We start from the raw sequence: 25796 nt of genomic DNA on the forward strand, positions 1-25796 counted from the left end.
CTTTTTAAATGTGTTATTGCAATCTGCTGAGTGCTTTATTAAAAGCTTCCGTTTGTGTTGCATAAAATTAGATGGGGTCTAGCCTGCCTTTTCTCAACTGTATTTTTCTGTCAGTTTAGGTTTAATGAATTCATTTTAGTCACATAGAAATAATTAGGGAGCTCCCCTTCATTTGATCGTCCCTGTAATTGATCAGATCACCCAGGATTCTCTAATCTTTTATTGTTCTTTAAGTTTCATAATGCACACAATGGACTTTGATCATATCCGCCCCTACTACCTACCCCTCCAACATAAATCGTAATGTAAATATCTGATATGCAGGATATCTAATATTCAGTGACCCAGCATGTATTCCACGGGGGGAGGAATATATTACCACCAGAACTCCCCAAGGGATTTCACTCTCTCTCTTTCTCTCCCAACCTGCATGTCCTCTTACTGTTTTTAATTGATAATCCATTGAGTCTAATTATTGCTGTTCATAAACATGGGTATAGGACCATGCACTAGGGCATGAGCACATGCCATAATCTTAAGGAAATGTGACCCTCCATCCTCAGACAGCCAACAACTGCCAAAGCTCCTCAGCTAGAGGTGGAACCTCAGAGCCAGTGCCCTCCATAATGCTGGACTTTTTACTGGTTTGATCCACAGGTAATCACAGCTCTTGTTCATTCTTGTGCACAATTGCCTTCTCGTGCTAGAAGATAGTCTTCCCCATCACCCAGCTCTTACAGTCTTCATGTCCAGTTTTCTATAATGGTCCTGAGGCTTGAGTTGGGGGATATTGATATGGATGGCCCATTTGTGGCTGACCACCCAGAGTCATGTAGTCTCAGCATTTTGACCAGTTATGAATCCCTACAAAAGCGATTAGCCACTGCAACAAGAAGCTTCTCTGGCTGTGGCTAAGATCAATCACTGACCTCCATATACCCACATGCAGGCAAGCACATCTTCATGTTCCTGCATGTGTACGTGCATACATGCACACGCAAACACATACACATACAATATGAAATCTTATATGTGGTAATGTGAACCCTGGAAACATGCTAAGCTAAAGAAACAACACACGAAAGACTGCGTATTATTCCATTTGTAGAAAAGGCAAATGAATGTATGAGAAAGATCGTTCAATGGGGACTCAGAGAATACAGGAGGAAATGACATCTAATAGACGTCTTGGGGAAGTGACAGGCATGTTTTGGAATTAGAAATGGTAAGAGTTGTTCAAGTAAATGAATAGGCACTGAAATGTTCACTTGATAATGTTAAAAATGTCTCAGTAATGTTTTTTTAAAAAGAGAAAGCAAAGGACGCCTGATAGAGACCAATGCTGAAATGACCTGTGACTAGGATTTAATTCTTTGTGCCTCCAGGGCAGGGAGGTTTATTGATAAAACTGAGTTGGAGCAAAAATGAAGGGAAGGGGCCTCCACCTATTCCTGCTGTTGCTGTAATCCGAAGTATTCTTTGGAGTGATAATTTAGTAATATCTATCAAAAAATAAAGCACACGCCCTAGGATTCAGGATTTTCAATTGTAGAAATCTAAACACCGTGTGAGGCTGGCCCAGATAGCACTTGGTGAATGTTCTTTCCTATTACAAAGGTGATAATCGTGGGAAGAGGTAATAAATTATTCACTGAACTCCTGCAGACAGATTCAGCTCTCACTTCTGCTATTCTTTGGAAATATAATAAGACAGTGTTCCTGTGCTAGGATGGTATGGCCGTGAAGCCTCTGCTCCTTTAATCTTTGCAAGATGCGTGAAAAAGGAAACAAAACTACCCCTGATATTTAGGTCCCTGTTTCTAGGTCTTCCGAATGCACACTGGCAGAGAAGCAGAGGTTCTGTGCCTTAGGCTCTTGATAAATGGATATGGTGAGGTAGGATGGGGCAGGGTGGGGTGGGGCTGGGTTGGGTAGGTTGGGTGGGGTGGGGCCGGTGTACAGAAAAGGAAACAAAGCTTGAGTCCCAAATCTGTGAGTGACTTAAGCATAAATCCTCATGAACATGAGCAGGGACCACAGAAACAAGGGCCAGAGTGAACCTGTGTCCCTGACCCTTCAGTCCCTCCGCCAAATAGTGATGTCTCTTTAACTGTGCTTAATAGTGTGTCTCTTTAAACATTGTGCTTTGCTGGTCAAAGGATTCTGTTGAGGGAAGAGGAAAATCATGTCAAGCCATATTTCTAATTAGTCATATCCCAGTCTTTCAGTCAATAAAGAGAACTTACTCCCAACTTTCCCCCAAGTAGCAGGAAAAGTACAACCAAGGGAAAGATAGCATCTCAAATCTATGAGAGAACTCGAAAGGTGACCAACGACCCCTAAAGCCTCCAAGGGGTCTGTGGCGACACCACTCCTGGGTAGTTGGTCTCGTGGAAAACACCCAGTACGCATTCACACCCCTGGGTGCCCTTCTCCTACCCGCTGAGCATGTGGAGACATGGTGGGAGTAGGGATTATGACATAAGCAAATGTCCACAGGCTGAGACAGATAAAGCCAGCTCAGAAGCTTGACAGGAGGAACATCACCTTTGAAGGCCTCATAAACTGGCCAACCTCCTGCCACAACTCCCAAACGACCAGCCTCACCAGAGGGAACCAGGACACCCTCTGGGCAGGGGAGAAGCGACGTCAGGAATCCGGTAGAGGAAGCTGTCAAAACCCTAAAGGCCTAATACCAAGGATCTAGGAGCCATGGAGACGGCAATGTGTGTCTGTTCTCCGTGCTGCACCTGGCAGAGATGCTGTCCCCGGCTGTTCTCCTGCCTGTGCTGCAAGTTCATCTTCACCTCAGAACGGAACTGCACCTGCTTCCCCTGCCCCTACAAGGACGAGCGGAACTGCCAGTTCTGCCACTGCACCTGCGCGGAGAACCCCAATTGCCACTGGTGCTGCTGCTCCTGGGCCAATGACCCCAACTGTAAGTGCTGCTGCACAACCAGCACCAACATGAAGTGCTACTACTACGAGAGCCGCTGCTGCCGCAACGCCACCATCACGTTCAAGAAGGGCCGCCTGCGGAGCATCCGCACCTCGTAAGTGCTGGGCCGTCCTCTGTGCGCCTGAGGCGGTTCGAAATAACTGGGGAATTCATGCCAGCTGTGGGAACTCCAAAGCAGGCCAATGTGCTTCCTAGAGGGCACCCTTCCTGGAAAAAAAAAATAATAAGTCAGTGGTATAGCGGTTAAGTGTATACTAAACATGCACTAATGGTACAGACCCCCAAGTCCCAGACCCAAGCTCCATTATGTATGTGAATGCAGGCTGCACCCTTTGACCCCAAATGCTCTCATCTTGCATTTGTGTGATAGCTGTCAGCCGCTATTTGTGTACACATTCCCCTCCCTCATCTGTGCCCAGTGCACCCAGGAAAACACTTAGCTGGGAGGTACTAAGTTGCCAAGGATCACCCAGCTAGGAAAGGGTAGCAATATGAGTTGTATCCAGAGCTAGGTCAATGCTCCTAATTTTTTTTAAAATGCCATATTACAAGATGGTGACTGTGATATGGTACGTGCTCCCCAGCCTATTATACGATACAAAAATAAATAAATAAATAAAACCTGTTCTTTATCCCCCTCCTATGAACTGCGACACCTACCTGAAGAGTAAAAACTTCTGGGGGCCACTTTTGACCCTGATAACCTACAGGGTTACCCTGAACTGATGGCTGCCACCTCTTTCCCATCTAAGATCGTGACACCCAGGCTCTCAGTCACTCAGTAAGGTAGCCACCACACACCCAGCACACTGTTCTTTTTATGTCACATGTCAGGGGAGTCAGGAGCAAGAGGAGATTTCAGATAGGAGGTCCTGTCATGGTAGCAGGGAGGGAGGCTGAAATCAGTGCTTTGAACAGGGATCCTTACATTATCAGTGGCTCCCAAATTCAGAGGCACACTGAAATCCCCTCGGATTAAAAACACTCCTGTTTGGCACTCACCTCTCAATGTTTGCTTTTTCATTGATCTTGGGGTACAATCTGGGCTTCAGAATTGTAAGCACTCTATCCCCATTGGGGCTTCTGAAGGGAAGAACTGAAGGTATCGAGGGTGGGAGCTGGAGACTTGGAAGGCAGATGCGAGAACAGCAAAGCTAAGGAGAGAGTGAGCTGTGCAGGGGTCCAGAAGCAGAGCATGTCATCCAGAAGGCAAAAAGCAGAGCTGTGGAGTGTGGTGACTGCTTTGGCATAGAACTGGGGGGCCTGGAGACCTTTGTTGGATTTCAGCTTGTTTGAGGATGGGCAAGCATGCTGTGCAGGTGCCAGAGAGCCGGCTCTAATCCACTGGTGCTTGCCTTCCAACTCCCCTCTCCTTGTCTCCAAATCCCTGCCCTCCCCATCCCATGCAGCACCCTCATTTCTCACTCACTCTCCTCTAACTTGGCCTTCTTTGCTTCATTCCTTTCTTCACTCCCTTTCTCACAACTACTCCCATTCCTTGAGCCATTAACAGTCCTGCTCACTCTCTCTTCACACAGCATCTTCCTGCTCGTTTTCCCTTCACACTCCCTGTCCCCCTCTTTCCAACCTTGTATGTTCTCTCCATGTATTGCACACTGATTCAGACCCTTACCTTTTTTTAATCAGGGAAGCCCATCCAGCGACTACATGCACAATTGACTAGTGACTCCAGATGACCCTTCAGGGACCAAGCGGGAGGCTAGGCTGGGAAGCAGAAAGGAAACAGAGCTGAGAACAGTGAGGCTGCAAGCCTGGATCTCAGCATCCAAGTCATCAGAGCTGACCTAGTTGTCAGGGATGACCTAAGGACATAGGGGGACATTCTGTACCTCAGGGCCACTTCTAGGGCAACGTGTTTGGGAAGCATCTTTGACTGTCAGTGCTCTGAGGTGCAGGTTCCTTGGCCAAGAAAGAGGAGAAGGAGACAACGAAAAAGGGAAATCAGGCCAGCAAGGACAAAAGAAAACACGGCCCAGCATCAAGCCCAGCACCTCACTATGAACAGAGAAATGATAAGAAGGGCCACAAACTGCATCCTCTGGCATCTCCATTCCCACGGCCAAGCCACTTGTTTTCCCAAACTGCTTTTACCCTGACCACATCTTCTCAGGGTATGCATTTGAATTCCACAAGCACGGCCTCAAAATCTGTAGTTCTTGCAACTGAATCCATGAATCCGACCTGGGACTTCAGGCGAATAAAGCCCTTTAACTCACAACAGTAGAAACAGGCGCAGGCTTTCACGGGCTGGACTACCCTTCTCTTCTGTCGTGATTTCCTCCTCCTCTGTGGACGTTAACTGGTGAATAGTACAAGAGAGTGAATACGGGAGCCATACTTACTCTGATGGTAGATTATTTCATATATACTTTATCAACCCCCATGAAGGAAGTGCTGTAATCTTTGATTTACAGCTGGGGAAACTGAGCACACACACACACACACACAAAATACTAATACTCTTTCTAAATGAGCAACTCTAACAGTGCCGTGCTCCATCATATGAAAATTTCCCAGAGGCAGATCCTTGTGTCTTGCTCTTGATCCGGTGGTGAGCTCACAGGTTCCAGGCTCGCAAAAACTGTCTCTTGCTGTCTTAGAAAGGTCATTTACTACTTTTCTCTGTCCCATCCCGAATACAACAGTAATGGCAATGTCACTGCTTTCCATGCCTGTAATTGGGAGAGATTGGATTTACTGACTCATTTTATCGAGTGGGAGCATGTGTCACTCTATGCCAGCGTTAGGTGCCTGGCTAATAAGGCGTCACAAGGCATGACAGGACGAGGGCTCACGTTAGTGAGAATAGTCAGTCTGTCGTTCCCTTAGTCCTGTCTGGAAGGCAGCTAGAACATGTGGAGCCCGAATCTGCTACTCTAAAGAGAAAGAGCAGATTGCAATCACTCACATTCCCCTGCACAGGAGGGTAGCAGGCTGTTTTCGAGGTTGGGACAGCGCTCTGGCCCGAGTTCCAGCATCATGAAGCAGCACTACTTCTGCTCTGACCTCTCGAAGCCACCACGGCCCTGTCTCCTGGCGGTAATGTCTGGTGTCACTGATATGCAGTAGACCATCCAGGCCCAGCTGACCATGTCACGCCCTTCTGCTGTTTTTCTCTCCCTCAAAATTAAAATTAGTACGAGGGTGCTGCAAGGTCCTGCTGGACCTAGGGGCTGTACTCAGTCCACACTGGCATTAAATTCATTCCTTTTTTTTTTTTTTCTTTCTTATTTGGTTTTTTGAGACAGGGTTTCTCTGTGTAGCCTTGGCTGTCCTGGAACTCACTTTGTAGACCAGGCTGGCCTCGAACTCACAGGAATCCACCTGTCTCCGCTTCCCACGTGCTGGGATTAAAGGCGTGGGCTACCACCTCCAGCTTGTTAAATTCAGCCCAAGTCATCTTTTAAAAGTGCCATGGCACAGGTCCCGGCAGCAGGTACCAAAGGCTTTGCCTGAGTTCATTTACTAAGAGTGGAAGCAAGCCAAGAAGACAGGCACCACGCAGGCGCCGTTCCATCCCCTTTCCAACGTGCCACCTCTCTGGACAGATGCCTCCGGAACTCTGCTGCGGGTTCCTGAAGCCTCTGTTTGCTTTTTTTCTTTCCAGCTCCAAGACCGCCCTCCGCGTGGGGAGCAGCGACACCCAGCTGGAAGAGCAGAAATCCATGCCCACCAGCAGCCATCTGGTGAACCATCTCACCTGCCCCATGTGCAGCCGGCTGCGCCTGCACTCCTTCATGCTGCCATGCAACCACAGCCTGTGCGAGAAATGCCTGCGGCAGCTGCAGAAGCGCGCCGAGGTCACGGAGAACTTCTTCATCCTCATCTGCCCCATGTGCAACCGCTCGCACTGCATGCCCTACAGCCACCAGATGCAGCTGCCCGAAAACTACCTGCGCGGCCGCCTCACCAAACGCTACATGCAGCAGCACGGCTACCTCAAGTGGCGCTTCGACCGGTCCTCGGGGCCCATCCTCTGCCAGGTGTGCCGCAGCCGGCGCATTGCCTATAAGCGCTGCGTCACCTGCCGCCTCAACCTGTGCAACGAGTGTCTCAAGGCCTTCCACTCGGACGTGGCCATGCAGGATCACGTGTTCGTGGACACCAGCGCCGAGGATCAGGACGAGAAGATCTGCATTCACCACCCGTCCAGCCGCATCAACGAGTACTGCCGCAGCGACAACCAGCTGCTCTGCACCTTCTGCAAGATCGCCTTCCACAACGGCCACGACACCGTCAGCCTCATCGACGCCTGCTCCGAGAGGTCTGCGGCCCTCTTCAGCGCCATCGCCAAGTTCAAAGCAGGTCCTGGTCGGCTTCCCCCCCCCGCGCCCCCACCTTCAGGGTTAACTGTGGAAAAAGGCCAGGAGATGGTATGGGGGACCTGTCAGGGGGCCTTACACCACTTGGTGGAGGAATCCAGGCACTGGGAGACCCTGAGATAGCCAGCGAGCCACTGTCATGGCGTCCTTGACAGCCATCACCCGCCAGTTAGTGTCACGAAGTCACTGTGTCTCTGTGACTCGGTTTTTTTCATCTGTAAAATGGGAAGGATAGTGGTGGTAGCTCCCTCATTGGGTTGTTGTGAGGATTTAATGAGTTAGTTTTATGAAATATGCTCTTACCTCTCCCCCCCACCCCAGCAGGGAGCGGGAGGGACCTGGTGTATAATAAACATATAAAGATCCTGTAATCTTTGTTGCAGTTTTCCTGAACTTTGGCCTCATTTTCCAAAGGGGAAAAGTTGGGAGTTTTCTCCCACCACATCCTGAAGTTACGTGGGGTTTTTGTTTGTTTGTTTGTCTGTCTGTCTGCTTTTACTGAACATGGAAGTTATTTTTCACCCCCACTTCCCTGTTTCCATGAACTTCCTGTCACAGTTGCAGACAACAAATTTAAAGAGCTGCTAGTGGACACAAAACAGCCAATAACACTCTGGCCAGCCTCTGTTTGTATTCCTTCTGTGTGCTTGGTCAGAGTTATTCACAGTGGCTGTATAATACAACTTCTATAAAAGAAACTAACCCCTGCTTTTTATATTGGAGCCAAGTGCAATAATATTTCATGAAGTTCAATAAAGGGTTCATAGTTTTGGAATGTGTCTTCACCGGGTCAGACATGTCTTCATCCCCAGTTAGACCTAGAAATCCATTTAGGGAATGGCTCCATCTAAAGAGGACCACTTCATATAAGCCTTTGTCTTAATTAGATTTTCTATTGCTGTGATAAAGCACATTGACCTAAAACAACTTGGGGAGGAAAGGGTTTGTTTTGTTTACACTTCTTCGTCATCGTCTGTCACTGAGGGAAGTCCTGGCCAGAACGTAAGACAGGAACCTGGAAACGTAAACTAAAATGAGAGCCATGGAGGAAGGCTGCCCACGGCTTGCTCATTCATGGCTAGATTAACCTCCTATTTTACACCGTCCAGGACCACCTGCCCAACGGTGGCACCACACACTGTGAGCTAGGGACTTCCCACCTAGGTCATCAGTCGAGAAAATGCCTTCAGATTTGCCAATAAGCCGATCCTACAGAGTCATTTTCTCTATAAAGATTCCTTCTTCCAAGATGACTCCAGCCAGAATACTCTTGGAATATACTATGTCCATTCTCAATAATCATACAGTGCAGAGGCCGAAATTCCCTTCTATGCACGAGACAACTGTGCTTAAACAAATTGGTTAGCAGAAGGCAGCTGGTAAGTTGTACACCCAGTCTCTCCAAAACCGGTGCTATACACAGTGACAAGACTATCCAAACATAGAAATATTTTTATATTTTTCTATATTTATTCTATATATATTAAAATATATATTCTATATATTATATATATTTTATTTTATATATATATATATATAATATATATTTTTTTATATTTCTATATTTTTCAACCCGGGCTGGGGGAGGGTGATGGACCACTACAACTTTATAGTCCATGTCTGCTGCTGGAGTAGCCTACCGTCTGTGGCTGTAGAACACTAGATAAGGCTTTGTAAGCAGCATTCGGTAGTCCTCAGAAATTTTTTTCTTTCTCTGATACGAGAGAGATGCATTCCAGGGGAATGTTAGGTATGTCAGGGACATGGGGAGAAAGAATAGAGGGGAATCTATTTCAAAAGCCTGTTCTTGCCTATCAGCCCTACTCTCTTCCCCCACCACACACACACACTCACTTCCTTCGAGTCCACAGAGATTTCCTCCATTTTGATATGGCTTTGACATCTGGAGAGATGAAAATTTTCACAGTAGCCAACTTGATTGTTTTTTTTTTCAGTCCGATATGAAATTGATAACGACCTGATGGAATTCAACATTTTAAAAAGCAGCTTTAAAGCTGACAAGGAGGCAAAGCGGAAGGAGATCCGAAATGGGTTTCTCAAACTGCGAGCCATTCTTCAAGAGAAAGAGAAGGTGATCATGGAACAGATAGAGAACCTGGAAGTATCCAGGCAGAAGGAGATTGAGAAATATGTGTACATCACAAGCATGAAAGTGAATGAAATGGATGGCCTGCTCGCCTACTCCAAGGAAGCCCTAAAGGAAACGGGCCAGGTGGCATTCCTGCAGTCTGCCAAGATCCTGGTGGACCAGATTGAGGAGGGCATCCAGAACACCTTCAGGCCTGACCCTCAGCTGCGCCTGCACTCTCTTCACTGCATCCCCTTGGATTTTACTGAACTCTCCAACGCCATCCACGAACTCTTTCCCACGGGACCCAAGAAGGCTTGCTCCTCAGGGGACTCTCTCCCTTCCCAGTACCCTGTCCACTCAGAAATGATGATAGCCAGGAAGGTCACCTTCAGCACCCACAGCTTCGGCAACCAGCCGATATACCAGCGAAGCTCCTCCTTGCTGTCCTTCAACACCACCAACGAGAAGGCCAAGATGGGTCTGGAGACCTATGGGAGGGCTCAGTCCGCTGCGCCTGCCAAAACAACTGATGGCCTCTATACCTACTGGAGTGCCACAGGGGAAGCCCCGCCTCCGCAGAACAGCAACAGCTTCCACAACTGGTACTCATTCAATGATACCTCTGTGAAAACCCCAGGCCCAATCGTCATCTATCAGACTCTGGTATATCCAAGAGCTGCCAAGGTAAGACAAGGGAGGGGGAGGGGGCACAGAATGAAAGTGAGAGGACAGAAAAGGTTGTACACACCTCTCTGGCCTCTAGAGTGTGGTCGGTCAAATCTGCCCCTCAAAACTCTCTGTAGTCAGCCTAGTCAGATAGGGTAGGGTACTGCAGTGGTAATTAAGCCAGTAACTGTACTGAAATCACAGTAAGTGCATGTGAATCCCAGCCAGGCATGACAGGCAGCCTTTCTCTTGGAAGGGAAACACAGGCTAGGAAGATGCTCATCTGGCAAGGTGCTTGCTGTGCAAACATGAGGGACCTGAGTTTGCATCCCCGCCATCCATGTCAAAGCCAGGTATCTATCTGTAGGTCCCATGCTGGAGAAGCAGAGGCAGGGAGATCCCAGGGTCTCCCTAATCTAGTGGAAATAGTAAATAGTGAGTTCCAGGCTCAATGGCAAACATCATCTCAGGACTAGATGGATATAGACAGACAGATAGATAGATAGATAGATAGATAAATAGATAGATAGATAGATAAAATAACATGGGAGAGAGAGATAGGAGAAGACAGACCCCTGATCTTTACATTAACATAAACGGTCAAGTGGACACACATGCACACACATACTTACATACACACCACACCACACCAAAAAATAAAAGGAAGGAAAAGAGGAAGGAAGGAAGGAAGGAAGGAAGGAAGGAAGGAAGGAAGGAATCAAGTTGGAATCAAAATAAGTTTCAAAATGGCTTGGGAGATCTTGAAAGTGGGCAGTAGAGTCCAGGAATGAGTTAGCCACGCAATCTCCACTGGCTGCCAGCTGTATGTTCCTTTAAACTGCTACCTCTCTGAGACCCAAGCTCCCCATGATTTGAAAAGATTTGAATGATAATCCCCAGAAAAATTCCAGTTCTCTGAAATCTTCTTTTAGGGGTGATGTGGAAAGTGGGACAGCTCACAGATCTCTGCACCTGCTGTCCCCTAAGATGAGGCTTGCCATTGGCTTCTAACAATGGACAAAATGGTCTTTCCCTTACTATCTCCCCGAAATCCAGCTGAGCCTACATTGAATGGCTTATGGAGTACCTTATTTGAATTCAGAGAGGCAAAAGGGTTGCCAGGAAACTAAATATTAAGTTAGAGATTTCTTGCCTCTTTTGAGGTTCCTACAGGGACACACCTCTGAAATTAGTCTCTGGCCTGCTTCCATATGGCAGAGCTCATTTTTTGTCCCTTTTTTTCTCAAAGAGAACAGACATCTTGAAGTCTAGATTAGTGGTTCCCAAACACTAATGTTTCCGAAAGACTTGTTAAGAGGTAGACTCTGTGTTGTTGGATTTCCAGGCCTGAGCGGCTGGCTCTCAGAGGCTGCCAGGTGTTGCCAACGCTGCTGTCTGCAGACTTCAGGAGGCGGAGTCTAACTAAACACAAGCAAATAACGACCACACAGACACCAAGTTTTGCCTTCCCACTCCGCTGAGACATTGTAACCTTTGCTCCAGGGGCTAAAAGTAACACCCACAAGAATTGTGCCAGGTGGAACAGTGCCCTCCTGGAGATCACAGGACACAGCAGTGTCCCTCCCTGTCCTTCACACAAGAGATGCCCAAGTAAACAGCTGAATCCCATTTCCAATGAGGCTAAATAGCAGGGCCTAGGCCGTAGGTGATATCAGTGAGCTCTGGTGAGAGTGTGTCTCATGGTAGTGCCAACCCCAGGCTCTCGGGGAGTGCACAGCTCCTACTCTGCCGCAGAAGGGCTGACAGGGTCTGCTCCATGCTTGAGAGGTCACCTGAGATTCCTAAGGATTATCCTGGATAAGCTTGATAGAGGGAGGCCTACCCAGACAAGCAAGCAAGATACTGCTGTCTCACCTGTGGCCAGTCATCGGTTTAATGAAAAATAATAATAACAATAATAATGCATCAAAGATACCTGTTCTAGGGCCATGAAATAGACCTTTCCCAGAATTCATTGCACTTTACAGTGGAAATAACCAAGTCTCTGTTGACAGGACTCTCACACGTTCAGGGTTTCCACATAGAAAATGTTCAAGTTGGTCTTAGAAGATGTTAGTACGTATCCCAAAACCCTAGAGATCTTTTGATATAATTTGATTTTTAGAAATCATTTCTTAAGAAACGACCCTTCCCCCAAAAAAGAATCAGGTGAGGATTTATACCCCAAAATATTCATTGCAGCATTTATCCGAGTATAAAGGCAGAAAAACCTGACTGCTCAACATAGAAAAGGGTGAGTTATTTCTAAAACAGTTTATTTTTGAAGTTTCATTACATTCATTCATTTTATCCGTGCGAATGTGTGTGACACACACACACACACACACACGGAGTGGGGAGGGCTGCTTCCAAAGCATACATGAGGGGGTCAGAGGCCAACTTGAGAGAGCATCAGTTCTCTCCTTCCACTGTGGGAATGCTGGGAATCAAACTCCAGGTTGTCAGGCAAGCACCGGTACTCTCTGAGCCATCTTGCCGGCCTCGATGAGCAGTTTTGGAAGGTGGCGCTTTACCAGATTTTTGAGGCTATAAAATATGTGAACTGTAAGTTAGGAGAATAAGCCTGGGCCATGCAATCCCGATCGTACCCCTTAGTGAGTTTGCATCTCTCCTGACAGTGGAAAGACGATGTAACGAGCCAACTTGCGGATTAGAAATGATGTGTATTTTCTTCCCTAATAATAGTTTGCACTTCCAGTGCATGTTACCATAAATGTGCTTGTTTTGATAATTAAAAAGACAGTCACTTTTACTGAGTTGCTTAAATTTAATACTCATAAAATTACGTATACATTAATTGTATCTTATGGCATTTAACTTTTGCCAAAAATACGACAAAAGCATTGGAAATGTGCTTTCAAAATAGTTTTGTTTGTTTGGTTGGGTTTTTTTGTTTTTGTTTTTCTTTTTCTTTTTCTTTTTTTAAGTTTAGGGCCAGCAAGATGGTGGCACTTTACCACCAAACCTAAGAACCTGGGTCTTATCCCAAGGATGCATACAGTGGAAGAAGGGAAGAGATTACAAGTTGTCCTTTGTCCTCCACACGGACTCTGTGGCACTTGGCATGTGTGGGCACTTGCACATGTGTGTACACAGAAACACACACCAAGTAAATAATAAACAAATGGTAAATGTGAAAATACTATTTACATCAACTATTTCTACGCCAAACATTATCTGCTGTTTGCAACCTGTTACTATATCTCTTCTTGGGAGTCGGTGTCTTCTGATTTGAGTGTGAACATACCGCCTCCATTGTAGGCTAATTCCTCGTGAGTAGAGAAGGAACTATTTTGTAGCCAAGAGCACTATAAAGGGCTGGCGGACAAGCAGGTTTCTCTCCCAAGTTCTGTGATTCTACTGGAACTTGCCAAATGTATCCTTTCTGCCCCCTGTAAAGTGGGAAGATGAAATCTGCCTCCCAGAGGCTTCTGGGAATTTCCTGGTTTGTGGGTAGAAATGGCTGCTGTGAGAGCCGACGCACAGCAGGTGTCTATGGCCGTTGCCTCCGTGCTGGCTGACAGCAACAGAACCCTGACCAGCATCTTCCTGTTGCTGAACTCCATTCAGTGTGTCACAGAAGCCTTCGTCCCAGCTTCCAAGACTCACGATCTAAATCAATGCCCGAACGAGCTCGGCAGCTGTAGAAGATGCGATCCCCTTAAGCACAGCCCACAGACGGGCAACAGCACAAATCTTTACGGGGAAGGGCAGAGCATGTGCATTGGTGCCATGCTCACGCACCAATCTCTCCTAGGTTTACTGGACATGCCCGACAGAAGACGTGGACTCCTTTGAGATGGAATTCTATGAGCTCATTACCACCCCTCCTAACAACGTGAGGACAGAGCTCTGTGGACAAATTCGGGACATCATGCAGCAGAACCTGGAGCTGCACAACCTGACCCCCAATACTGAGTATTTGTTTAAGGTTAGAGCCATCAACGATAATGGTCCCGGGCAGTGGAGTGACATCTGCAAGGTACTACGTACGCTCATTTCCTAGGTGGGACTTTTTTTTTTTTATTACTTGGACTTCTTAATTTTTAAAATTTTATCGGAGGGGCCCACATGTGCACACATGCCCACACACACACACACACACACACACACACACACACGCACACCATAGTATGAACATGGATGTCACAGGAGGACCACTCGCAAGGATAAGTTTTTGTTTGTTTTTTCTCTCCTGGGCTTCTTGTCAAAAGCCTTTACCAGCTGAGCCAACTCTTTGGCATATGGGAGTGGCTTAACAGAATTGAGGCGTTTAGCTTGACTGGGAAAATCAGCAGAGACCACAAAGAATTCTCCCTCTAATCCTAGAGAGCTGGTTAACTCTCAGCCAATGACAGGGCCCCTCGTCGTCTCCATCAACCTTTGTAGCAGTCCAGGTCCAAGGATCACGGGTTCTGCTGAATGCAAAGCCACTTGTTCTAGGTTTTACGTTAGAATACGGGAATTCAGAGTAAAACCAGAAAACCAGGCATAACCGCCCCCCTTCACTGTAGTAAGGAACTAGTAAACATGCCATTGTGGAATAAGAATGTGGAGAAGAATGAGAAATAATTACCGTGTGAAAACAAACTCCAAGGGAGGGCTGCACCCTAGGAAGGCAAAGGTGTGAAATTTAGCAAAGAGGCAGTACAGACAGTTAAATGAAAATTTCTCACAGAGAGGAAATAAGACTTGTGGTACAAGAACATCCTATGTAATATTTAAGACACAGACAAAAATTTATACTACAACTATTTTTGCTTTACCTGGGAGTCAAAAAATAAAAATAAAAACATACTTTGCTCAGGTCACGTGAGCTCCATACAGCAAAGAAACAAACTCATTCTTTGTGATGGAAAGCTGATGCTTCCCCAAATTCCCAAGTGACAGCACACTCATGAATATCATTGTACTGATATGAAAAATAATACTGGGACTGTCAAGAGCTATCGTACAATTTAACAGTGAAGGTGCTCTTTGGAATCTGAATAAGTCTTAGAGGTTCTTTAAAAGAGCCAAGTCCACTCATTTAGTGTTTGGAAGAAATGGGATTTAGGGCACTCAGAGAAGAAAGCCTCTAGAAACTCCTTCTAGGACAGGCCTAGACAAAACACATCTGTCTAATCTGATGTCCTCAGAAACTGAAATGTTATCATCCATCCCTCTCTCCCTTCTTCTCTTCTTCCCTCCTTTCCCTTTCCCATTCTTCACCTCTTCCCTTCCCATTCTCCTCTACTGTCTTCCCCTTTCCTCTTCTCCCCTCCCCTCCCCTCCCCTAACCTCATCCTTCTTTCCCTCCTCTTCTTCCCTCCTCTCTTTCTCTCCTCCTCCTTCTCTCCTGTCTGCTTCTCTCTAAGTCAGCTTCATTTTTACTCACTCTTTATTTTGCTGCTCCCCTAAACCCAGCTTTCATGTAGTTTTGGATGCTCTGAGCGATCCAGTGATCCAGCGATCTCAGTGTCCAATCTGTGGGAAGGAATGTGATTGTTCCTTCTGATAATGATGGAGAATGGGAAGGAAGGGTGGAGCCAGGCTATGCTGTCAGGTAGCAAGCCTGCGGAGTGGGGCTATTCCTATCACCTCCTGGCGGCAATCCCTCTCTCATAGGTGTCAGACGCTTCATGCCAAGGAAGTGGGATGGGAAAGCCTTCCAGCCTGCTCATGCAGCTGTTTCTCTGCCAGCCTTGCAGCCTGTTGGTCAGTTGCCACAGGGATCTTCTCATTCCACGATTTGGGAGCCTCACACCTGTTGTTACATTTTGTACTCTGTGCTCACAATATTAACACTCAACTATGGATTTTTTCCCCTTTAATCTGTTCCATCTGCCTTCTCAGCTTTTAGAATCCCTCAGAAATGCCTTACCCATAAAGGGCACTCAGTAGTTACATTTTTTTTTTTTAATGAATCATCTGTCATCACTAGATGTGAGGATTGGGGATGGATAGAGAGGTCAAGAAGTGTCATCAGTCTGTCGTCTTACCCCTCAGGTCCCCTTATCTCTCCCACACTATGACCTCTTTGCAAAGAAAATTCTTGCCTAATTTATCTTTCTTTCTCCTGTGGTGCTTGCCGAAGCAGCTTGCACGCAGCAGCTTCCTAACGGTGATTGAACGGATACATGAGTAAAAATGGAACCAAACAGATGAATATATGAATGAATGTCTAAATTAAGGCATGAAGAAGTAAATTGATAAATAAAATTAATAATCGCAAAGTATCATAAGCTGCCTGAGAGCTGAATGCTTTATACAGTCAGTCAAGAAATAGCGTTCCCCTAAGATTGTCTTTATGCGATTAATTTGCCCTCTATGAAAGAGAGGGACATGCATTCCTGTCTCTTTGCTTTTTCACACAATATCTAAATGAGCAGAACCCTAATTAATGAGGTTTTGTGGAAGCTTCATTTTTATCTGACTCAGGAGCTACAGTATAGATTTTTCCTTCAGAAGTAATTCTTCCTCCCTTCTTTGTCGTTCTATTAGCATTCCAGAGGAAACACTGGCTTCCTTAACATTTGTCATGATTTGCATAAGTAAAGGCTTCAACAGCAAATGAAAATAAGATGGTGTGTTTGAATGACATTTATAAAGCTTCATAAAAGTAATGGCTTTAGCTCTTTCCTATAAAATCGAATTCTTTTCCTTTGGCACTGGTGCTATGCGTATTTCTGAAAGGTTTCATTTGAATGCTGCGATGAAGCAGAATAATCATTTCTTATCCAAACCACCATGCTTCCATCATATGTACTTTTATAAAAGACGTGAAATAAAACCTTTTATATTTGATTTGCATAGCCTAAGACTTGTTGAATGTTTTTTTAAGAGATTTTCTTTGGCACGTAATACACGCAACAAGAAAATTCTTTATCCAACACTTTAAAGGTCCCATTTGAAGGTCAACTCTGTGGCAGACACCGAATAACCATTATCACTGAGCGTCTGGATTCTCAAACTTAAGCTCGAATGGAGAAAACAAAAGGAGGTGGGGCCGAGTGGAACCTAGGTCTGCATTCAGAGCTGGAGCTCCAGCCTCCTGCCCATAATCAAACGTAAATAGGTCTAGGAGGAGTGGACTCAGCCCTGGAGACAGCGCCTGAGCCTGGGGAGGTTACCAGAGAGAACTGTTTGATAGTTCGATTGTTGTTAGCGGGACAGAAGTACATGAAAAGAGCCTTGGATTTCGGCTCGTGTTCTTGGGTCCAATCTGAACACTAGCTTGCTAACCTGCATGGCAATGGTTACTCTGTTGGTCTTGCTGGTTCCTTGCTGTTCATAATCTCCACCTCAAAGCCACAAACATCAAAGAGCCCAGTGGTCTATTTTGAAAGGACAGATAAATGTGTTTTAGGCAAGCAGGTGTCTGTTGGCCTCTGTTTCTCCTTCTGATCTTTCTGTGGTCCTCAATATATCCACTGACAACATTCCATTCCTATCACTTCCTTTCTTTGCTCACTCTCTCCCCACACACTTTAAATCCTGCTTAGCCTAGCTTTCCATCTGTGCGCAGGTTCCCTCTGGCCACTATGACAAGTTAGTGGTTAAACAATACAAATTATTACATTTCTGCAGCTCAGAAATACAAAATGCTTCTCCTGGGCTAAATCAAAGCCCTGTCCATGTCTGGACCCTTCTGTGGAAAAGTTTCTGAGGAAGAACCCACCCTTTGCCTTTTAGTGGCCATTCACATTTCTTGACTCATGTGTCTTTCCTCTATCTTCAAGACATCAACTTCCAATTGGGCCTTTCTCCCACACCCAGCCCTCCCTCGGCTTCCCGCTGCCACCTCCCACCTCCCATGGTGATGGGAAAGTTTCCTATCCCCTAACGGCTAACTTAATTGCCCTATGGTAAAAACACACAGACATTAGAGGGATCAGACAAGGACATCAGTGAGGGTCCATTGGTCCGCCACTCTAATCTTTAAAATGGATTACTAAATTACATCAGAGTTAGAGGGAAAGCCTCAAGCCTGGCAATACTCACTAACTGATGCTTTCCTGGGTCTTCAGAACCATTCAGAGAAAGCAGCCATCCCTATTCCCTGGCATTCTCAATCTGCCAGTCCTTCAATGTCTATATGCTCAAGAAACCATCCTCTGGTCACTCTGGCTCTCTGCAGGACCCTCTCCTCAGCCTGTGCTGCAGCTTGGGCTCTGACACAAAACATGGCGGCCTCTCAGCCACTAAGCCTGACTTTTCCTCTCCCCGGGCTGTCTTAAGGGTTGAAATTGGCGAGTAGCCTACACGACCGTCACTATTTCAGCCTCAGGACTGACATCTCCTCCCTAGACATGCACACTGGCTCCAGGCCCTGAAGTGAAACATGCACATTTTGCATTCCCTATGTCTTTAGGGCTTGCCATTTTCCAAGGAACTCTAAAATGTGGCTGTAAATAAAATTCTGGGTCCTTCCCTACCTGCCCTACAGCCAGAGAAGCTTGAGATTTGGGAACAAGTGTACCTTAGGCTTAAATTGGACCTGGTTGGTTTTTCAACTTCATGTACATAATGTTTAATTAATTATATACCTCTAGTCCATCTGCGCTGAGCTTTGCAAGGACCTTGCCCTATTTTTATGTCTCAGATTGTGACATCTGTTCTAAAAAGGATTTACTTGTATCTCTTTGGTTTTATGTGTTCTTACAAGATATGTATTGCTGTTTGCTATGTGTCATTAATCTACACTGAGTAGCATTATGTTAATCTCCCCCCTTATCTTTTTTTTTCACTAAACATTGAATCTAGATCCATGTAGATCCATCCACATCCATGGTTCTCAACTTTCCTAATCCTGCAACCCTTTAATAAAGTTCCTCTTGTGTGGTGCTCCCCAACCATAAAATTGTTTTTGTTGCTACTTCATAACTGTAATTTTGCTATATAATGTAAACATATCATAACGTAATCAGAAGGTAAATACGTGTATTCTCTGATGGTCTTAAGTAACCCCTGTGAAAGGGTCATTTGACCCCCAAAAGGGTTGCAACCTACAGGTTAAGAAAGGCTGATCTACTTCATTATGGGTATTTTGTCCCTGAATGTCTGATGCTCTGCCCTCAGAGCAGAGCATGCATTTGTTTCTTGCATGCCGCCCGTCTACTCAGTGTGGACACCTGGGTTACCTCCAATTCTGCTACAGTAGTCGAGGATCTGACAGCTTGCGTGTGGGCCGGAGGTGTAAAAGGCATTATTTAGGGCTCATTCCTGGGCACCCTATTAGTTTTCAGCATTATGCTCTCTTTGTATGAGTTGGGTGGAGCAGCACTGCAAGTCGCTGTAGATGAGGATGCTTAGACATCCGTGACTCTGGCTGAAGGCCTTTCTCGGTGTACTCCTGAGCGATCTTTCCCCAGGTGCCCCTAAGGTTTCCATTCACATTTCCTCCTAGAAGAATGGCAGCCAGGTTGGATCACAGCTGCCCTTGGGGCCTCAAGTGGACTTCATCACCTCTTTAAAGACCCCCACTCCAGCAGAATCATAGCTGAGATTGGGACTCCAACCTACGCACTTTATTCTCATATAAAAAAAAATAGCAAAAACATTTGTTTCTTGCATGACTGAAATCTCTGGGTCATAGAATAGGCAGCATGGTTATTTTTGGCCATACCCATGAATATTTCCATAAGAAAGAGAGCTTATATCCTCAATTTAACCTGCGTTTACCAAGATCTGTCTTTCTTCTATCTTTCTACCTGATAGCTATGTCATCTTGTTTTATATGTCCACATTTTATTTCAAAGCATTATTCCCTTTCAGGATTCCTCCTGAAAGTGGCCTGTTAACACCTTTCACCCACTTCTTTACCACACCCCACCACCACCACCACTGCTGGTTTAGTGACTCATGGGATACCACATAATTCCAGACGATGGTTTTAGACATTGCTAATATTTCCGCCCTTCTGATATTTGTCTATCACCTTTGTTCAGACTCCATGAAATGGCAGAAGTCTTGAACTTTGAAATAATCAAAGTCATAACTGTTTTTCCTTATGGTTTGACCTTTTGGGGTTCTGTTTAGAAAGTCCTTGCCTTGGCTTAGATCACAGAGATCATCTTCTACACATTCTTTTATTAAATTTATAGTTTCACCTTTCAAGTTTTGCTCCTACAGACTCTACCTTTGAACATAATGAAAAGAACAGATGTTTCTGCTCTGCCACAGCCGAGCCCATTTGCCCAACATTATCCACTAAGATTTCCCCAACTCCAAGGTCAAGATACCACTTTGCTCTTATGGTCACTACCCTCATATTTAGGGTTTATTCCTCAATCCCCTATCACGTTTCAGCATTATGCTTTCTGCTTTTACAAGGAAAAAAGAAAAGAAAAGAAATGGCTTTAGCAAAAACATGGATGTATGCAAGGTAAAGGCAATATTGTATACATGGTAGAATACCATTGCGGGGCAAAAATGGAGATAATCTATACAAATAACCCCAATAAAGATGAAATTAAAATTGCAAGCTATACACAGAGCCACCGGGAGCAGCATTCATATCTTTTAATTCTACTTTATTTGGGGTTCCTTAAAGCCTCTCTCTTCCAACCCCCCAACCCTAAGTAGGAGAGAGAAGGTTAGCAGGGAGACAGGGCACAGACCCCATTACTTCTCCCACCTGTTTAGGGTCAATGGGTTTTGGGGGGATTATGCCAATCTTCATCAACAGCGAATGCAGCAAGCAGTCTCCGCCAAGCTGCCGTGTTGAAACAGGTCTCCCCAAACTGCAACACAACACAGGCCACACAACACAGGCCACACTCTCTCCTGCCCCCCACCCCAGGCTCTTCTATTTCATCTTCCTCAGAGTCCCAGGCCACGCCCATGCTGCAGCTAGGCAGGCCTGCCACCAACTGGCAAAGGCCATGTCCCACAGGAGGCAGTTACCAGCTGTGGGCAAACTACAGCCCAAACTAAAAGTCCACACTTGGGAGTAAAACAAAAACATATTTACATGACATAACTGATTTTTAAAAAAAGAAAAAATAAATAAATAAAAGGACTTCCATTACAACTGGAGACAGTAAGAAGGGCTGACAGTGTTGTGAGTTATGGGGCCAAAAAGTGAAAAAATAGAAAAGTTCAGGTTTTGTCTCAAAGTTAAGAGGGAAGGTGTTCAAAGATAAAGACGGGGTACGACGCATAACAGCGTCCACTCTGATGGGAGCATCTTCTGCTTTTGCTGTTTTAGCCTCAGCTTTCCGCCGCATTACCAAACTGCTAAGGCATCTTCATTACCCTTGTTTCTTTTTTAAAACCTGAAGTAGCTAATCATGGAGGCTTATTTATTCATACAAACACTGCTGGAAGAATTCCTTGTGGTATATTTTTTAATATTTTTTTAAACCCAAACAGAATTGGGTTAGAAAGCCACTGAGAAATTAATTGGAAGGCAATTGATATGTTGGTAGTATATCTGAACATTTATTCAAACTGCTTTAAGTGATCTTTTCCAGGGTCTTTGACCTTGTGTTCCTGGGTAAACTATGTAGTTTAGTGATCTAATAAGCAGCATGAAGATTACACTCAATACAAGGTCATATGTGATAAATTTTGTTACGATTTTAGATGCATAATCAGAGAGTAAGCCGGCGACTGTGTGAAATAATTGATATGTCAGTTTGCTTATGGTAGAGTTTCATCATGCAGATGTATATCAAAATATATTTCACCCCTCAACCATGTCTAGAAAAATAAAAAAGTAAATAGTAAACAAACTTCGATATTCTGACTGCTTGTTTTATATTGTAGTATATCCCTAATAGATGGCTGGTTCGGATGAAAAATCATTGTTCTCTGCAGATAAATCTGAAACCTAGCAAATCTTTAAGGACTCTGTTATTCCGAGAGTCTGTTGGTTCAGCTTGTTTTGAGGCATAAAATCTTATCATTTATAAGTAATGGTGGTTTTTATCTCTTCCCTCACAGTCTTTGAGTTTATTTTTTTCTTTCCTAATCGCTTTAGGAAGAGCCTTGAGTCATACATAAAATGGCAGAAGTGGATACACTTGTCTTTTGCTGATACTAAACTTTCTCTGTTGTCTGGCTGTTTTTTGTTAGGTGTTTAGGTTCATAGCCTTGCAAAAATAAGGAAATGTCCTCTACTTCCAGGTTTCTGAGAGCTATGGCATAGAAAATTATATATATATATATATAATTTATATATGTATGTATATATAATATATAAATGTGTGCATGTGTGTGTGTGTGTGTGTGTGTGTGCACATGTGTGTGTGTGTGTGTGTGTGTTTGGTTATGGTGCCAGGAATTAGACTAGGACCTGGTTCATCCTAAGCATCATTCCCAGCTCACTATGGATGCCTTTTCTGATTCTGGATCTTACTTTTACCTTCATAAAATAAACCCCTGGTTATCATTATACCTTGTTTTAAAATGCTCTTCTAACAGCTATTTCAGTTACCTTATTTTGACTTTATGTGATTTCAGCTATTGTCATAAAGTATCACTGCTTGCCCACGTTGTTTTTACCTGATTCTAGAATCAGTATTTCAAATCTAGCTTCCAGGAGCTGGGAGCCTTTGCTCTCCTCTCCTCCCCTCTCCTCTCCTCCCCTCTCCTCTCCTCTCCTCTCTCCTCTCCTCCTCTCCACCACACAGCTTCAGTATAATTCTCTTGGAAAGGAACTGAGTTGGGCTCCTGGTGCAAGGAAGGAGGTGCCAACTGTCATTTCAATTTCTGTAGCATTTTACATTCAGTCTTTCTGCTTCTTCTTCTGTCCTCTGTTCTGTCAGCTCCTCCTGTTTATAAGCACTCCTCAGCCACCTCTGTCCTAATACATTACACAGTCATAAGCGTTGAAGATCCTTATTATAGTTTGAGACAAAATTTTGTGTATTTTTAAAATGCAATTCCAAACCCCATAACTCACAGTACCATTAGGCCTCGTTTGTTCTCCCAGTAGCTCTGTGTGCCTCTTACATTTTTCATTTCATCTTTATCAGGATTATATCTACATAGCAACTCCATTTTTGCCCACTACAAATATAAAAGATTAAAAATTTTATCATAAAAAAAATTTGTGCCTCATATAAACACCTCTTCATCCATCTAACCCAGTCCTAGCCCATTATTTATCACATGTCCTCATTTGTATGGGCAGTAGGATCTTTCATCCCAACTTTGGTCCCTAAATACCTCTTCAGTAAATATATATTAGGGAATGGTGATGCTGCCAGGTCAGAGAAGTGGAGAGGCCTGCCACCTTCAAGGAGCCACGATGAAGCTGAGTCTGTGAGGTTTCTACGTAGCTCTCCTGCCCGGTGCAGTCTGCCTTTCCCAGGTAGCACTGATTGGCCATCCCAAAGTTTCCTGTCTAAAAGGGGGAAATTGGATGACTTACAAATTATGGCCTATTCATCTTTCATACACATAGTTCTAAGAATCTTCTCTTTACTTTAGCCAATGTTGAAACTACAGAGCTTTAAAACAAACAGACAAACAACAAAAATTGTCACTTCCCCAATATCCTAAAAAGGCCACTTGGAGTTTCGTAGAGAGGCCAAAATCATTAGCTTGAAACTTAGAACTGATGAGAGTTGGGAAGGAAAGTTCCAGAGGCTGGGGTGGGGGATGGCCTACGATAAAGGCCATTTGGAGCCCAGTTTATCATGCTTGTCCACATTCAGTTATAACATGAGCTGCCTTGAAGGAGGGAGAGCCTGATGTGTAGAATTGCAGTGCCAGCACACAACAGCTGTGGGCCACTATGAAAGCTCTGAGGTACCCTTGAGCCCAGAGCTCTTCATCTCTAAAGAGGGGCTGACTGTGCAAGTTTTCCATGATTCTCATGGGGTGTTACTGGGATAGTGTGTGGAGTGGGCCTGTGCCCTGAGAGCCGCTATGCCTCTGTGGTTGGTCCCATGCCCTCTTTGCTCCCCATTGCAGGTGGTCACACCAGATGGGCGTGGGAAGAACCGAGCCAAGTGGGGCCTGCTGAAGAATATCCAGTCTGCCCTCCAGAAGCGCTTCTGAGCCTTTGAACGCCCCTCAGAACTCTGCTGCTCATCAACATAGCTATATGTATATGTATGTATTTTTTTTTCTCACCACATTCTTCAAGGGGGTTGTAGATGAATGTTTCCAGCACGTCTGGCTTTTCCAAAAGGAGTCTCCTAAGAGCTAATAAAAGGAAATGTCTGACATCATAACCTGCTGTGGTTGGTTCATTATGATGAAGCTAAGAGACAAAGCAGCAGGCCTGGAGGTCTGTAGCAGCTCGGGCCCAGCCCTGCGCTCAGAATTCTGTGGTGTTGTATGGGACAAGTGGGCATGCACCTGGGTGGAAAAGGGTCATCTGTCTAGAAGCAGGACCCCTGGGTGTTCATTCAAGTGCTGCCCAAACCAGCCCTGGGTGTCTAAGCAAGTCAGTGGTTGATGGGAGATGCTTTCCCTCAACGCGTAATCTATCTTAATATTAAGTAGCCAAAGTTGTGATAATGTTCTTCCTAATTATTGAGCCTGCGTCTTCCCACAGCTTTGGCCATGGTCTGAAGTCTGCCTCTGGCTCACAAAGATAGGCCTCCCTTGTCTTGCTCCTCTGTACCCCAGAGCAAAGCAGAAGAAGCAGAATTTCTGGTACACATTACAAGAACGGATGCCCCAGGGAGCTTTATTATGATCCTGTCCCTGTAAATGATGGGTCGGATCCACCATCAAATTTGGTATTATCATATAATCGTTCCTTTGAAAAGCTTCAGAATCATCATTAGCATGGGAAGCAAATTAAATGACATGCCAGCAGGGATTTTACCACTGATAAGCTAAAGTGAAATTAAACTTTAAAAAAATAATAATAACTGTATGAATATCACATTACAATGATCACACCTACTCATGGCACCAACGAGGACTAGGCTTGCAATTAAAGAATCCATACATCTGGATGCTGCCTCTCTAGAAACCACGTGACTGGCCTGCAGGGACTAGAGAAGCTGAGATCTCGGAGAAGCCACCAAACCAGGCTCTGAGTCTTCCAAAATCAAGCTGAATTGCTGAACAACAGCAACATTCCTGTCCATTCCTTGGTCCCTGAGGCTAGGAAAAATGGAAATCCCTCTCCGAGGACCATGTTTGAGGTACAAACATTGTATGTATTTCAGAACTGTGTCCCGTGTCCTAAATTTGGGAAGAGATTCTTAGATACACATTTACAAATCTACACTGCCATGTTGAGCTATCTTCTCTGTGTAGAAACACATTTCACCATCCCCAACAGCCTTTCTTTAGAGGAAGGGTTGTGGCTCCAATAGGGATGGGTAGCAGAACATACATGAAAACATCTCTCACTGTGGATGAGCAGCTGCTAGTTAACTTGCTTTGCTTGTTAAGCACACACACACACACACACACACACACATACACAAAACACCCATTCCATTCTAAATGCATCCTCTCCCTTAGCACGTCTATAATGAGAGCAAGGGGCGGGGCACTGAGCTAAACAGATCCAGTGCCCACCCTGCAGATCTTCTAATCTAATGAGTGGTACAGATGAAGTGAGTATAGAGGTGCAGGCACACAGATGATTAGAAATGACTGGAAGCCTTAGGAAAGAAAGAAGCAGGGCCTGGGAAGTGTGAACTCTGGTCAGGATGTCTCCTTAAAGAAGCTGGAGCTACTTCCAGCTTCTTTAAGAACAGGAAGAACAGGAAGGAGACAGCCGGGTATGGGCAGAGGAGAAAAGTGGTTCTGCACA

At 45.1% G+C, this 25796-nt stretch overlaps 1 protein-coding gene across 1 annotated transcript; it reads left to right on the top strand.

The window, feature by feature from the left end:
* The first annotated feature begins 2591 nt into the window (after positions 1 to 2591).
* On the top strand, positions 2592 to 24249 carry Trim42 (tripartite motif containing 42). The gene is made up of 5 exons (XM_021649135.1): positions 2592 to 3053; positions 6588 to 7285; positions 9258 to 10078; positions 13839 to 14063; positions 23987 to 24249. The coding sequence occupies exons 1-5, from the start codon at positions 2713 to 2715 to the stop codon at positions 24071 to 24073; spliced, it is 2172 nt and encodes a 723-aa protein (XP_021504810.1). The 5' UTR covers positions 2592 to 2712; the 3' UTR covers positions 24074 to 24249.
* The last annotated feature ends 1547 nt before the right edge of the window (positions 24250 to 25796 follow it).

The sequence above is a fragment of the Meriones unguiculatus genome, chromosome 6, assembly GCF_030254825.1.
Source record: "Meriones unguiculatus strain TT.TT164.6M chromosome 6, Bangor_MerUng_6.1, whole genome shotgun sequence".
Classification (NCBI taxonomy): Eukaryota; Metazoa; Chordata; class Mammalia; order Rodentia; family Muridae; genus Meriones; species Meriones unguiculatus.

Bases quoted from the DNA above. Each gene is read 5' to 3' on its own strand.
- Trim42 (XM_021649135.1), top strand. From the start codon at position 2,713: ATGGAGACGGCAATGTGTGTCTGTTCTCCGTGCTGCACCTGGCAGAGA. The intron at 3,054-6,587 runs GTAAGTGCTGGG...TTTTCTTTCCAG, and splicing joins CTGCGGAGCATCCGCACCTC to CTCCAAGACCGCCCTCCGCG. The intron at 10,079-13,838 runs GTAAGACAAGGG...AATCTCTCCTAG, and splicing joins TATATCCAAGAGCTGCCAAG to GTTTACTGGACATGCCCGAC.